This window comes from Xenopus laevis, chromosome 2S (genome assembly GCF_017654675.1).
Source record: "Xenopus laevis strain J_2021 chromosome 2S, Xenopus_laevis_v10.1, whole genome shotgun sequence".
In the NCBI taxonomy this organism is placed as follows: Eukaryota; Metazoa; Chordata; class Amphibia; order Anura; family Pipidae; genus Xenopus; species Xenopus laevis.
In genome coordinates, this window is record NC_054374.1 from 138,323,058 (window position 1) to 138,338,996 (window position 15,939).

Consider the following 15,939-nt stretch of genomic DNA (forward strand, 5'->3'; position numbering starts at 1 on the left):
AGACTGTAAGCAATCTCCCTCACCTATATTCTGATCAGGGCTTAGCCACATAACTTTTTATCGTATGTGGAAATATATTGGTTGTCTCATTATGTAGCTTTTAGGGAGGACCAAAATATTTCACTGTGTTTCGCTGGGAAAAAAAACTCCCATAGATTCTAATGTATAGTTAAGCCCCATTAACGTCAATGCATTTTCTGTATTTCTAGCCATTTTAACGGATTTTTAGCAGAACGGGTCAGATTTGCTCATTTGCTCACTAATAAAACTGAATTTCAATAGTCCAGCCTGAACAGCAGCATTTTTTTTAAACATTATGGCACATTAAAATGTAATTTCCTGCAGTTAAGACCATGTTCCCTTGTCAGGCAAAACACACAAGATCATCTTCTAAAACATGAACTTTACTGTTGGAATGTTGCCTCATTATTAACAGTTACACATTCATTAACATCCTACATGTTCAGCAAACAGATGCCAATAGTTAAAGGGGTTGTTCACCTTTAAAAAATTAACTTTTAGTATGATGTAAAGAGTGATATTATGAGACAGTTTGCAGTTGGTTTTAATTTTTTATAATTTGTGGTGTTTGATTTATTTAGCTTTTTATTCAGCAGCTTTTACAGTTGGCCAATTTAGCAATCTGGTTGCTAGGGTCCAAATTACCCTAGCAACCATGCAGTGATTTGAATGAGAGACTTGAATATGAATAGAAGAGGCATAATTAGTATGAGTAATAAATAGCAATAACAATACATTGTAGCCTTACAAAGAAATAGTTTTAAAAAGCTGCAGTTACCCCCATCTTAATGCTGGAAAGAGACAGAAAATGTAAATAATTTAAAAAACTTGAATAAATAATGATGACCTATTGACATTTTTTTTGATTTTGCCATTCTATAAGATACTAAGGGGGTTATTTACAAAATCTGAATTTTTCTGATTATTTTATTAAAACAGTCAGATCAAACTAGAATCCACGATTTGACCTTATTTTTTATTAAAAAATAGGATGATTTAATTTGATTGGGGGAAACACTCGATAAATCTTCTTTTCAATATTTCCCCCCCCCCCCAAATCGCTCTCTTTTTTTTAGGGATGCACCAAATACAGGATTCGGTTTGGGATTCGGCCGAATCCTTGTGCCTGGCCGGACCGAATCCTAATTTGTATATTTAAATTAGGGGCGGGTAGGGAAATCACATGACTTTTCATCACAAAATATTTTTTTCACTTTTTCCTTTCCTTTGCCTATGCAAATTCGGTTCGGTAATCCGGCCGAATCTTTCACCAAGGATTCGGAGATTCGGCCGAATCTTTTACCAAGGATTCGGGGATTCGGCCGAATCCCAAATAGTGGTTTCGGTGCATCCCTAATTATTGTTGGGCTTTTTCCCGAAATGCATGACTTTTTTGGATATTTTCCTTTTAAATAACCCCCTAAGGGCCAGTCCACAAGAGCAGATTCGGGGAGATTAGTCGCCCCAGCGACAAATCGCCTCTTCTTCTGCCTGCCCTCTGCCAGCTAAAATGAAAGTGGCGTGTGTGAATTGCTGCAGCCAATTTTCATTTTAGCTGGCGGAGGGCAGGGGGAAGGCAGTTTGGGGAGATTGTCGCCCCGAAGAAGAGGCGATTTGTCGCTGGGGCGACTAATCTCCCCGAATCTGCTCATGTGGACTGACCCTAAAAGTTGAACCACACCATTATTGACATCAGGCTGCATCGGTCCTAGTGGCTGTACCGTAAAGCTTGTTTGTTTGAGACATGCCAGGCTTTTGTATACAACTCATTAGGCTGCAGATTAGTTACATATTGTCCAGTTTAACCATACACATTGATGGGCAAATGTCTTTGATCTGGATTACTGGGCCATGATCATTGTGAATGGCCAGTTTGCTCCATGGAAGTGCCCACAACAGGAAATTACCTTAAAATGTGCCATAAAGTCCATGCTCCCATATGGAGCAACAGCATAAAGAAACACAAATACTATTGCAGTTGCTACTAACGAGGCATAACTTTGTGATTCTGATATTTTCAACATTTTATTTCCAAAGAGAGAGAAATTTTTTTTTAACATTTTTCATTTCATGTGGTTTCAATTTGTCTTCAAAATGTGTCCCTTCTTAAAACAGCAGCTGCACACCCTGAAATCAATTATCATGCAGAATGATACAGAATTAGTTGCCATTAACACTGCAAATCTCTGATGCAGAAGGACATTCAGAGATGATGCAGCTGTTTGAGAACATCATTTCATCTGTTATTGTTTCTTGGCAAAGCTAACAAGATAAGCATCTTCATGTAACGGCTGGCTGTATAACTTGTAGTCAGAGAGGTGGATAATTTGGTTTTGCTTTTCTTTATAAAATGAGTCACAGAGACTGAAATGAATCAGCAAGAACATGAGCCCCTAATAGAATCTGTTCTTTGGGCGACATTGGTTTGTACTTCTACAGAGAGGAAGGAATGCAAATGGCACTTTCACACCCACTGAATTCCTTCCAGTAATTGCATTCCACGCTTGCGCCTTGCCTGGACTGTTCTCATTTCGAAGGCAGAATCTCTCCAGTGTGTGTGTGTGTATGTATATATGTGTATATATATATATATATATATATATATATATATATATATATATAATATATATATATATATATATATATATATATATATATATATATATATATATATATATATATATATATATATATATATAAAGTTCAAGAGGACCCGCACTCCTTGGTTAGTGAACCAAAAATACATTTATTTTTCAAAATTGTGCATTCCTTATGCTTGCTGAGCACCGGGACTATAAGCTGTTTGTGAGATATATATATATATATATATATATATATATATATATATATATATATATATATATATATATATATATAGATATATATAATTCCACTTGTATTGGTTAGTAACAGCACTCACGCTATATTCTCTTCCTTTGTCTGTGGTGCACGTCCCATTGAGGTTTTCCGGTCTTCCCTCGTTATATAAAATGTAAAGATAGACAGCACTCACAAATATTATGCAAAAGCTTGTATTAAAGTGAAAAAAGCATATACATCACCATGTACACATAATGTAGCGACGTTTCGAGCCAATATAGGCTCTTTCTCAAGCCATGTGAACAATAATACAAGCTTTTGCATAATATTTGTGAGTGCTGTCTATCTTTGCATTTTATATATATATATATATATATATATATATATATATATATATATATATATATATATCCACCAAAGAAGATCCACACTCTCAGGTCTTATGAAAATAATAAAAAGTTTTATTGTTTACATGCGACTAACGTTTCGGCCTCCTCCGAGGCCTTTCTCAAAGTGTCTAGGCAGTTGTAAGAATGTCTTAAATATAAGAATTGGCAGGAAAAATAGACCAATAGAAATTGACGTATCATCATCATCATAAAACATAATCATTTACATATTTCTCAATAAAACATATCATATCATTATACATACATGGTGTGCAGATGTTATTAAACTCTTCCATTCAAGCAATACATATTTATATATCTCACAAACAGCTTATAGTCCCGGTGCTCAGCAAGCATAAGGAATCCCGCTACGTCCCAATATGTTTCCATAAGCCAAATCGGCACACAGTTTTGTAAATGCTGCAAAAGTTTATTAAAAGAATTACATCACATCCGTAAATCCCTTTATCAAGCAATATGCAACTGATCAAACAGACTGCATTTATAATGCATTCATTATTCAAATCCATATAAACAACAACTATATAATGAAATGTACAGTCAAATTTATCAAGCATCATTGTATTTCACACAAACAAGAACAGAGGATAATCTCTATTGAGACCCATAGGATATAGTGACTTTAGTTTATTAAAGGGGTTGTTCACCTTCCAAACACTTGTTTCAGTTCAGTTGTTTTCAGATTGTTCCCCGGATTATTTTTTCAATTACTATCCATTATTTATTTTGTACAGTTTTTTCAAAATCTAAGTTTAAAGTTGAATGTTCCTGTCTCTGTGTCTCTGGTGTTTCAGTCTGGCAGCTCAGTAATTCAGGTGGAAGACTCTGAACTGTTACGATTTTGCAACATTTAGTTGATACATTTCTCAGCAGCATCTCTGGAATAATAGCAACTATTGTATCAATTCTAACAGCTGCCTGTAATGAAACCCATAGATTCTGCTCAGCAGAGACAAAGATTAGAAATGTATCAACTAAATGTATCAATTTACAACAGTTTGCAGGGTCGGTGACCCACCCTCCCAGAGCTGCTTTAGGTGAAAAATTGCACTTTACATTTCAATATTAGAAAAACAGTGACACTTAGAAAATAGAAAGTAATTGGAAAAAGTCGTTATTTCTGGTCTGTCTGAAAACCACTAGTTGTTTGAAGGTGAGCCACCCCTTTAATCCACCAACTTCCCCCCTTTTCTGATGGGGTATAGTTTCCAATACCATAAACCTCGGCTGGTCAGAGGTGTGTCCTTTTTCCACAAAGTGTCTTGAGATAGGCAAAGTAATATTTCCCAAATTAATAGCCGAATGATGTTGTGAAATTTGTGATTTAATCATCTGTCTGGTCTCACCCACATAGATGAAACCACACGGACATATCAAGACATAGACCACAAATTTGGAAATACAAGTGTAATTACTCTGTATTTGTACTGTCTGTCCTGTATGGGGATGGACAAATTCCCTCCCTTAGGGGCATTGTACAAAACGGGGTTATTACACTTGTATTTCCAAATTTGCGGTCTGTGTTGGTATTTTGGTGTTGCTGGACAACATCTGGTAGTGTATACTTAAAGGTAATATTGTGCATTATAGTTCTGAAACTTGACCTTCAAGATTTTTAATGACATCATGCTTCTTGTAGAAAAGATGCATTATTCATACATGCATTCTAACATCTTTTTTTTGGTATTTTTTAGCAGGAGAAATGGGAGACGATCGACCCTTTGTGTGTAGTGCTCCTGGCTGTGGGCAGGTAAGATGAATTCATAAATAATAATACTCACTGGTTTTATGCTGAGCAACTCTAAAGCTGACCATACACGTTAAAGGAGAACTAAACCTCCCACAATGAAGTCCCCACTGGCCCCCCTCCATTGACCCTCGTTCCTGCCTCCCCTCTAAATAGTCTTACCCCAGAATTCTGTCCCCTCTTGAAATAGGGACCACACGTGCAGAGTGGGCGCAGAGGAGCTCACGGGCGCCATCTTCTTCTCTTCGCTAATCTTAGTGTCTTCTTCCTCCCCTTTGACAAGTTCTGTCTCTTTTGGCGCATGCGCAGTTGTCACAAACCGGAAGATTGCTTGCATTGCGCATGCACCAATGCGCCGCTCACTTCATGAAGATAACTGAAGAGAAGATTGCGCCCATGAGCTCTGCTTCCCTTACTCTGCATGTGCAACTGCTGCAAAATTTCACATTATCTTATAGAGGTCCCTTATATGTACCAGACCGTTGATGGGTTTTTTAAAAATACCGCTCGTCTCCCGTAGAGTTGTCTCGAATTTACCTCTATTTCTCCTTACTCACAGCCGCCATTTTAGTTTGCCTGATGTCATCAAGATGGTGATAGCGAACTAAATGTGCACGTGCCAGTTATGCCACCCCTTGGACACAAGCATGTCTATGAAGCTTGTGTGCTGCAATAAAACACGCTCCTTTCTTCTTTAGCTTTGTGCCTCACCATGGCAACCATACCAGGCTGCTGCCATTGGCACACGCTTGAAGAGGGGAGGGCTTGGAATGGTAGGGCTCATTGAAGTAGAAGGTGCGCTACTAAAGTTTTGTAATGCACCACCTGATCCTTCATTATTCTGCACATGACCAACAGTCTTGGTCTTGCCAAAATAGAGGGCATGTGGCTGCAACTATACAAACATGGTTGGATATATATGAGTGTTTTTTTAAGAGTGGGGGATGACTTTGTATGTGGGAGTTGGGAATCCTTGGGGTAGTGTAGTGTACTCCGCTTATTGCAGTTCATATGCTTCTACTAATATTTGCCATCAGCATGCTTCTGCATCTTTGGTATCTAAAGGCTCAGTCACACAGTAAGTAAGTAGTAAGTAAGTAGTAATTAAGTAAGTAGCTGCAGTCCGTAGAATAGTCACACTTGTCAATCTTGCCCAGGACCTTGTCTCTGTGCCTTTATTAGGTTACGCTTTATTAGGTTACGCTTTGCTCATCTCCCTTTTATTGTGCTCCCTATAGCCTACATTACTGGGTTGCTTACCTTCACAGTACCTGACTTCAACAAATCTCAACTGTGACCATTCCATTGAGACTTCACTCTGCCCCTTCAGCTAAGGTTGACAATTTTCAAGATGAAACCCTGGGACATCTTTTTTTTTTACTTAGGTCACTCTATGTTTTTGACTATTTTGTCTTTATAGCACCAACTTAAGGTTACGGTCACAAAGTTGAATTTAATAAAAAAAACAGAAAATAAATGTTCTACTTTGTGGCTGCTGTTACACTGCTGTCAATGCAAACTCAGTTCCCTTACCGAAGAATAGTGGGGCAGCTGAGACAAAAATAGGGACATTGTTGAGCCAATGGCTGCAGATAGGGGCTCTGTACAGGGACACTTTTTCCTAATGTTTACTCTACCTCTAGATAGCAGAGACTGTTTAATTTATTGACTCCTTAATGGGAAGTTCATGGTGGCAAGGAAGTTCAATGGGAAATTAACACCAGGTAGCCTTTAGCATCTAGTTTCCAGTATGGACCCATTACTCTGAGCTCTATTCTGACTTCTGTTCCAAGACTACGGAACAAATCTACAAGCTTAGCCTGGGAATTACATTTTGCATGTAAGCTTTAGTTCTCTAGAGGTATGGGACCTTTTATCTAGAATGCTTGGGACCTGGGGTTTTCCGAATAATGGATCCGTAATTTGGTTCTTTATACCTTAAAGGAGAAGGAAAGGCTAAAATTAAGTAAGCTTTATCAGAAAGGTCTATTTAAAAATACTAGTAAAGTCCTCTGTCAAAAGAAACACTGCATTTCTTTCCTTCTATTGTGTACAAAATGTGTTAAAAATGTTGATTTTAATGGAGTCTATGGAACTTGGACTTTTTGTAATTAAATGAACAGTAAAATCAAAAAATGAAAGTGTTTTAACGTAAAACAAATATAATGCAGTGTTGCCCTGCACTGGTAAAACCCTATGTTTGCTTCAGAAACACTACTTTTGTTTATATTAGGAATGCAACGAATCCAGGATTCGGTTCGGGATTCGGCCTTTTTCAGCAGGATTCCGATTCGGCCGAATCCTTCTGCCAGGCCGAACCAAATCTGAATTTGCATTTGCAAATTAGGGACGGGGAGGGAAAAACGCGTGACTTTTTTGGAAGGTAATAAAAAACATTTTCCCCTTCCCACCATATGCAAATTAGGATTTAGATTCGGTTCGGTATTCGGCTGAATCTTTCAAGAAGGGTTCGGCCGAATCCAAAATAGTGGATTCGGTGCATCCCTAGTTTATATCCATAAGTTACTGTGTAGCAATGGGGGCAGCCATTCAAAGTACTGATTATCAGTGTGACAATTCAGGGCAGAATGTTCACAATCTTGCTGAGCCCACAACAGTTAGGTTCCCTATCCTTGGAGGGAGGAGGGTTCTGTTGGATGGAGGTATAAACACTGTATGGTTGCTAAGTCTCCTCTTGCTGTTATTTTGGGACTTGGCTCTCGGTTCCCCAGCTAACACAGCTGAGAACGTAAAAGCTGTCTGTACCTCACTTGACTTTTGTGACCTTACAGGGGTGGGCTTCTCTTGCCATGGTTTAGTCATTTGATTAGGCAGCTCAGTTTATCTTTTGTATAACGATATTCATTGAAAGCAGACTGGACTGAAATTAATTAATGACATTTCCTGAACTGGGCACAAATAATTTAGATGTGAGGGGTCATTTACTACCTGTAGGGCTGGGTAGAAATTGCAAATAAAAGGTGCTGTACCACCATGTTTTATGCACCCTGTCTTACAGATAGAAGTATTGCTGGCAGACTGCTGTCCATAAATGGTGCAGAGATCTGTGTTTGTCCCATGAATACAACAATAACTTTGTTCACTAGCACTGTATTCATTAAGGGGCAGATTTACCGAGGGTCGAATTTCGAAGTAACGGGAGTTTTTTGAACTCCCATAATTCTGAAATTCAAATAAAAAAAAAAAACAATCGAAATTTATTTAAAAAAAAAAATCAAAGTTTTTAACTTCAGGTGAATAGGCTGTAATCAAATCGTTTGAAACTAAGTTTTAGCACATTCGATCGAATTCGAATAGAAGGATTTGCCCCAGAAAACTTTGATTTTTCAAAGTCCACCAAATGACTCCAAATCGGTTCTAGGAGGTCCCCCATAGGCTAAAACAGCAATTCACAGGTTTTAGATGGCGCATGGTCACAGTCGAAGTTATAAAGAGACATGATAAAGTTCGATATTCGAATAGTCAAATTTTTTTCTAATTCAAATCAAATTTTGGCCTATTCAAAACTACACAAAAATAGCTCAAAATTCAAATTTTTTTTACATCAAATTTTCACTTCGACCCTTGATAAATCTGCCCCTAAGAGTGAGCAGCTGAGCTCTGTTTGTTGACAGGATTTTGGCATATTTATCAAGGGTCGAATTTAGAGTTTTTTGGAGTGAGTTAGAAACTTTTTTTTTTTTTAAAAAACAATTTGCTTTTCAAAAGTCCACCAAACGACTCCAAATTGATTGTAGGAAGTCCCCCCATAGGTTACAGCACCAATTCGGCAGCTTTTAGCGAATAGTCGGAATTTGAATCCTTAAGGGACAGTACATGAAAAATTTTGAATTTTTTTTAAACTCAAATCCAATTTGGACTATTCCCTAGTCGAATTACACTAAAATAAACTTGAAATTCGAGTTGCCCCTAGGTGTAGCATGCTCTTAGTAAAATTGCTCCTTTCAATTAATTGATTTACAGTGTGATTCATACTGAATGCTATGACAGAGGGGAAGACTTTTTTTTATTATTTTAAAGGGAGTAAGGTTTATGGCATGCAGGCCATAATGTAAATGCAATACTATTATTACAACAATTTCCACAATTGGTTATTCCAGGGGGTGAAAGTTGTCATCAGATATAAAGGCTAACAGAACGTTACATATTTTCCATCCCCATCCATGTTTCATCTGAGCACAGCTTTACATGCACAAGACATACAATAGTGAGTACAGACATATGTGTGTGTGAATGATCCCCCCCTAATGGGCCACTTCTGCCTATGATCAATGCATAGTGATACCTGACAAGTCCCTCTTCTGATCACACTTTTATTCTCCTAAAGCCGACCTCTCATATTTGGATGGTCCCCACCATATACTGTATACTGCTCCAGCAGAATTTTGCACTGAAATCCGTTTCTCAAAAGAGATGAGCGTATGAGCGTGCTGTGGCAATTTCTGTAGGACACAGGACTTTGTATTGTAAAGGAGTTATTAATTGCTGGGAATTGCTGCATATACCTGGATATATTGCTGAACATCTAATTGAGGTTGTTAATGGGCCTGGTAATGAAACACACTACTACTATATTTAAATATGTTGCTGTGCGGAATACACTAATATTTGGAATTGTGTGATTTGTTAACTATATATTTGCATGTTTCAGGATCTCTCACCAGTACCTTTGTGGAGCAATAAATCCCAAGTTTAAACCCAATAGGATTGTTTTTGCCACCAACACTGATTTGTGAAACTTAATTACCATCAAATGCAAGGGAAACATTTCTAAAAATTATGCTAGACATATTGTTATTTTCCCAGGTGCCCCCAGTCATTTGATTTGTGCATTGATAAACTTCAGTCACTCTTTACTGCTGTACTGCAAGTTGGAGTGAAATCAACCCCCCCCCCTCCAGCAGCCCATCAGCAGAACAATTGGAAGGTAACCGGATAACAGCTCCCTTTACTCAAATGTAAAAATCCATGTCGCGCTCCTTCAGTTACATTGAGTAGGAGAAACAACAGCCTGTCAGAAAATAGTTTCATAGTGCATCACTGGCTCTTTCTGAAAGCACATGACCAGGCAAAATGACCTGAGATGGCTGCCTACACACCAATATTATAGCAAAATAAAATACACTTGTTGGGTAAGGAATGAAATTTTACATGGTAGAGTGAATTATTTGCAGTGTAAAAAGTGTAATTTAGAAATAAAAACTACACCATAAACATGACAACATAATCCCTTTCAAAAGGGCTATGTGAGAGATGGCCTTCCTGAAGGTTTCTGGATATTTAGTTTCCATATAAAATATCTCACACCCGTATTTGAGTTAAATACTTTTTGTCCTATGCTTACATAGGTGCATGGGCTGAGTTCTGCTGTGATTTGGCTTGGCCAAAAAAAAAAAATGTTAGCCCCTTTTTCATTCTTCACTAGCCTACTATTGATAAATATTGTCATAATTTTTTTGAAATTTAAATTTTATTGATCTTCAATTCCAAGGAAAGATAACCGGTACAACAGTGGCGTAAGAAATTATGCAGTTGACAGCTACAGAGTAAAACAGAACTCTTCAATTAGATCAACCAACATATTGTCATAATTTTAGTTTTTTCCCTCTGGGTCATGTGTGCCCCCATTAAAACGGAGATGAGTAATTGTCTGTATTGTTCATTAAAGTTGGGGAGTAATGGCTTACACATTGAAGTGAAGAGACTGCAGATGATCTCTGTCTGACTTGGCTGATGAACTCACTCTTTTATAAAGCACATGTAGTCTATTGATATTCCTGTGACTTTTTCCCAGGGTTACACTCTAGCGCTGCTTTCCTACAAAGAGAATAACAGGCAAGTGCTTTGTGTGTAGCTGAGTTCCTATGAAGCTAGAAGCAGCACGTTTGTGTTTATTTACCCATGAGGTATTTACCCCTTTGTGTTCTATTCCTGTTCTTCCACACACATTTTTCATGTATTTGAAATCAAAAGTTATATCAGAATCTGTGAAACGTCCTATGATGTGTACATACCCCAGGGTTTTATTTGACTACCATTCTGTAGAGTTAATTTAGTCATCCAGGATATCGTAGCACCTGAGTAATATCCAGGACATTACTCATGCCGCAAATAGAGACTTCCCAGCTGTCTAATCAGAGCGCACACAAAATGACAGCTGGGGGTTAAAGCCTCCGTTGCTGTGAAAAGGCTACCAGGGAGACCTGAAGCTAATAGATTGTGTTGCATAAGAGACCACTAGAAATAGTGCCATTTGACAGGGCTGTTTCACTAGTACACAGCAGGCCCGGACTGGCAATCTGTGGGTTCTGGCAAATGCCAGAGGGGCTGCTGTATGTCTCCATAGACCGTCGCTATTTATTGGGGTGGTGAGGGGCTGTTTGGGCCTCTGTGTACCTGAAATGCCAGGGCCTATTTTGATTCCTATTTTGATTAAGGCCAGACCTGGTACACAGGGAGTTATAAAAACACTGCTTGGCAGTCACATGTAAACAGGAAACTATTGTGTGTGGAGGAAAATCATTTTACTACTACTGAGTAGGGGAAATGTCATTACCAGCTTGTCTATTTCTAACTGAACACATGGGGGCAAATTTACTTAAGGGTGAATTCTTGGCAGTGAACACTCTGCCACACTTTGCGCCACTTCGCCAGGTGTAAACGAGTTACCACTACGCCAATTCACTAAAATGCAAAGATGTAGCCGAATGCTGCCGAAGTTTCACTAGCATTAATTCGTTAGCGCAAACATTTCTTAGCGATCTTTCACTAGCGTTCATTTCTGCCTAACGAAAGTTCGTTGGTACTCTTGCGCTTATGTCAATTTGAATACGGCGGTTACATATAGGTCATATAGACATCTTTATTAGTGATGTTGGTGCAAATTCTTGAATTGGCCACTTGTTACAAATGTCCAAGGATGCATGATAAAGACAAAAGAGGACTCTTATGTCCTAGACCTGAGCCCACCCTAAAACAAATGTGATATGCCCCTCAAATGATTAGGAAAACCGAAAAATGACTGGAGATTTTCATTCATCCCGTTAATGGTAAATCTAGTAAAGGTAATTCTTAAACAACTGGACTTGCTGAGTAATCATTGAAGACATTTCACTACTCATCAGAGCAGCTTCTTCAGTTCAAGCTGCTCAGATGAGTAGTGAAACGTCTTCAATGATTATTCAGCAAGTCCAGTTGTTTTAGGATTACCTATACTAGATTTAACAGAAAAATTTTTAGGACTTTTGAAGGAAATCCCACTTTCTTCGACGTACAGTATACAATGTCACTGACATAAGATTGAGGAGGATGTAGCTTCATCTTATCGTTCAGCAGGTCTTAGCTGGTGAAGGGACTCTGGCAAAAGAGGTATAGTGGAAAATATCGGTTGGGAAAAGGATCCTTTCTGGATGTTACAGCTTCCCATATATGCTTATAGGAAGTCCTGAAGTACATGTAAAATATAAAATATTTGCACAAGCATGCAGTGTCGGACTGGCCCACCGGGATACCAGGAAAACTCCCGGTGGGCCAAGGTGTCAGTGGGCTAAACTTTTGGCCTATTTTATGGCCATTCCCTATTTCTATGAGAACAAAGAGACTAAATAGATGGAATAATAGATTATAGTATGTAAAGAAAAGAGACTAGGAGAATAGAGGTTGAGTGAGTAGAGGAAGAATAATAATACTGAAAGTGGGCCCCTTGTCTAAGATTAATTGGTGGGCCCCTGGTCAAAGGTTTTCGGGTGGGCCCCTGGTGTCCCAGTCCGACACTGCAAGCATGTCTAAGCTGCTATGTGAGCTTCATACACAGCACTTCCTATAAAATGAATATAAGAATCACCGACAGGCTGGGGAGGTCATTTTCAATGCAGTTTTCCACTCGATGGCAGTGATGTTAGAAATACCAGTATCTCTCTCCAGACTTTCATTTTCATACTAGCGGCTTTCATTTACCCATTACAGATGAAAAACTTTCCATGGAGCTTTTATCAGAACTGTATTTAGCTCCGACGTTGCCCCAGCACCAGCATACCTCCCAACATTTTGGAAATAGAAAGAGGGACAAAAAGATTTGCTACGCAGAGCCTGGTGATTTTTTTTTGACCACGCCTGTTTTGTGGCCACACACCCTAATTACCATGTTCATTTACAAAATTTGTCAGGTTATGAAAGTTTGAACACATTTCTGTGGTTTTAATGTTATTACAGTTTTGCTAATGAAGGTGGATTGCCCTTTAAGCTGCAAGTCACTGTTTCCCGAAGAGACTTGCTTAAATAGTTACAATTGTATCTTTGTTTTTCTTAAATTGTTACAAATATATCTAAGTGTTCGTGCCACATATTCTGTGCTCTCTGCCAAAAGGCAATAAGGTTTTAGAAACTTTGTATCTTTTTCTTGCTGTTCAGTGCCGGAGATCAAAGAGTTTTTAGTAACAATCCGGGACTGCGAGTTGAGCTGTCAAAATCGGGACTGTCCTGCGAAAAATGGGACAGTTGGGAGGTATGAACCAGACCTCCACCTGCTCCACTTCACTTGCTGCTCTGCATACTGTCCTGTGCATGCTCTGGTTGCTCAGAAAAGGGTTTGCTTTCCACAGCTCCACTGCCAGCTTTAGCTGCCAGTTTTCAGCAGTATGTTTGATGGATGTTTTTTTTTTTAAGTGCCTTTTTTCCCCCTTATGTAGGCACCAAGTAATAGCCATACAGACATATTTTCTATATTACTGGAATGAATGTAAACCGTAATACTGATAAACAACTTTCATTTTATTTTTTGCCTCTTTTCACTTCAAGACACTAATATTTTTTAGCATGCCTCTACTATATTACTCTTGCTGACAACTGCTGCTGAATATTACCATGAGCAATTCTTAGTGGGATATCATTATTATTTTTTTTTATAGTGTTTTTTGTGTATGTGGGCTAATTTTACACGAATATCCAAAATGCCGTGGTTAAAGGTATGTGTATGCTAACTCTAGCTTACTTTTATCCATTCCTATCTGTAATTCATGCTCCTGGGCTCCTGCACTTATGTCTTTCTACCCTCTCTGGGTCCTCCACCCCCGCACACATTTTCCCTGAGCCCAGCGGAAGTGTAGGAGTATGGTTATGTGATTGTACGTATGGAGTAATCCTGACGTTCTCATGTTTCCTCAGGGTATGCGTGCCAGGTCTAGGGGCCTGCTTTTAGTGAGATTGTTTTGGCACCAAAATTGCTGGATGTGAGGGGGCACACTGCCCTTTATTCACTTTATTGGCTGCAGGAATGTAACTCACTCCTGTAAAGAATGTCACAATTGTGTTCAGCTTCACTCTTCTTTATTTTTATTATAAACGACTATCGTTTGTTTTAACAAGCTCTCCATCTTTGCTCAGAGTTGCACACTGTGGTGGATACAGCAGTAATGAGTACAGAAGAGAGGAGTGCTTGCAATGGTTAAAGATTCACGGCCAATTCATTAGAAACTATATATTTGTGGTTTAAAAATATGCTGTGCTCTGTTTTTATTCTGCTTACTTTCAGGGAACAGCACACAACTGTCAGGGAATATAATGTGTGTGCGGAAGAAAATGCTGTACCTTTTATTATGTATTTTTCTTAATAACACTACAGTAATTTGCAAGGCTTTCAGTCAGAGGTGACAGACTGCTTTATGGAAGGGTTACAGCTTTCTTTGACACACACACACACACCAAGGTGCTCTTTTACCCCTTTTTTTGGCACCGAAATCTGCCTCGTGTGCCTGCACTGGGGCCGACGGTTCTGGATGCAGACAAGATACGGACAGATTGAAAAGTTGGGGCTATTTCTGGGCCTATGTTTTTCTGCAGGCCAAGTTTCAGCTCTTTGTGGTGTTGCCCTTTGGGCTCTTACAGACAAGCGTTTTTACCTGCGCTCCCCTGCGCATTACATTTTTTTACAATGGGGCTGTACTCACACAGGCGCGTGTAGGTGCCGAACGCAGGAAAAATGCAGCATGTTGCGTCTCAAAGCATGTTGCGTCTCAACCTGCGTTCGGCGCCTGTGTGAGTACAGCCCCATTGTAAAAAATGTAATGCGTCTATTCCTGCGCTCCCCTGCGGCTGAACGCAGAAAAATGGAACACAGGGGAGCGCAGGTAAAAACGCTTGTCTGTAAGAGCCCTTAGGCTTATTCCACACCTGTGCTTAAAACAGCATTCTGAGGTGCTGCACCTGGAGCCGCTTTATAGTAGTTGACACATACATAGGAGCTTGTTATTGGCATGCAAAGATATGGGGTGAGCAGTAAGTAATTGCCTATTGAGGGGCCCTCTCTTCCTGTACCTGATTTTCCAGCTTGATTATGGGTTGCAAGTGTGTAAGAACTTTGTTTTATTCATGTGTAGGAGTGTTCAGAAGACAGTGGTCAGATGTAGAGGGCACTATTTACAGCCATATCACATGCCTACTGGCAGAGGCAGTGTTATTCACATTTTGATAATTGTCCATTTAATAATAGATAATGGCCTAATATGTAAAAAGTAGGAATGCACCGAATCCACTATTTTGGATTCGGCAAACCCCCAAATCCTTCATGAAAGATTCGGCCAAATATCGAACTGATTTCTAATTTGTATATGCAAATTAGGTATGGGAAGGGGAAAACATTTTTTACTTCCTTGTTTTGTTACAAAAAGTCACGCGATTTTCCTCCCCATCCCTAATTTACATATGCAAAATAGGATTCAGATTCGATTTGGCCGGGCAGAATGATTCGGCCGAATCCGAATCTTGCAGAATCCTGGCTGAATCCCAAACCGAATCCTGGATTTGGTGCATCCCTAGTAAAAAGACTGAAACAAAATGAAAAATGATCTCAGATGGGGCCCATCAGCGTCACAGGACAGAAGTATTAAAGAGGTTGTTCAGCTTTGCGTTAAAAGACCAGTAACA

At 39.0% G+C, this 15,939-nt stretch overlaps 1 protein-coding gene across 3 annotated transcripts in view; it reads left to right on the forward strand.

Moving 5' to 3' along the window:
• atf7.S (activating transcription factor 7 S homeolog) overlaps positions 1–15,939 on the forward strand; it is a 64,045-nt gene that overhangs the window by 32,838 nt on the left and 15,268 nt on the right. For 2 of the 3 annotated variants that reach the window (XM_018250145.2, XM_018250146.2), the window contains one exon: positions 4,946–5,001. The exons of the other annotated variant lie outside the window; for it this stretch is intronic. In XM_018250145.2, the coding sequence (XP_018105634.1) occupies positions 4,946–5,001 (56 nt within the window). The remainder of the gene's footprint in view (positions 1–4,945; positions 5,002–15,939) is intronic. 3 annotated transcript variants of the gene reach the window in all.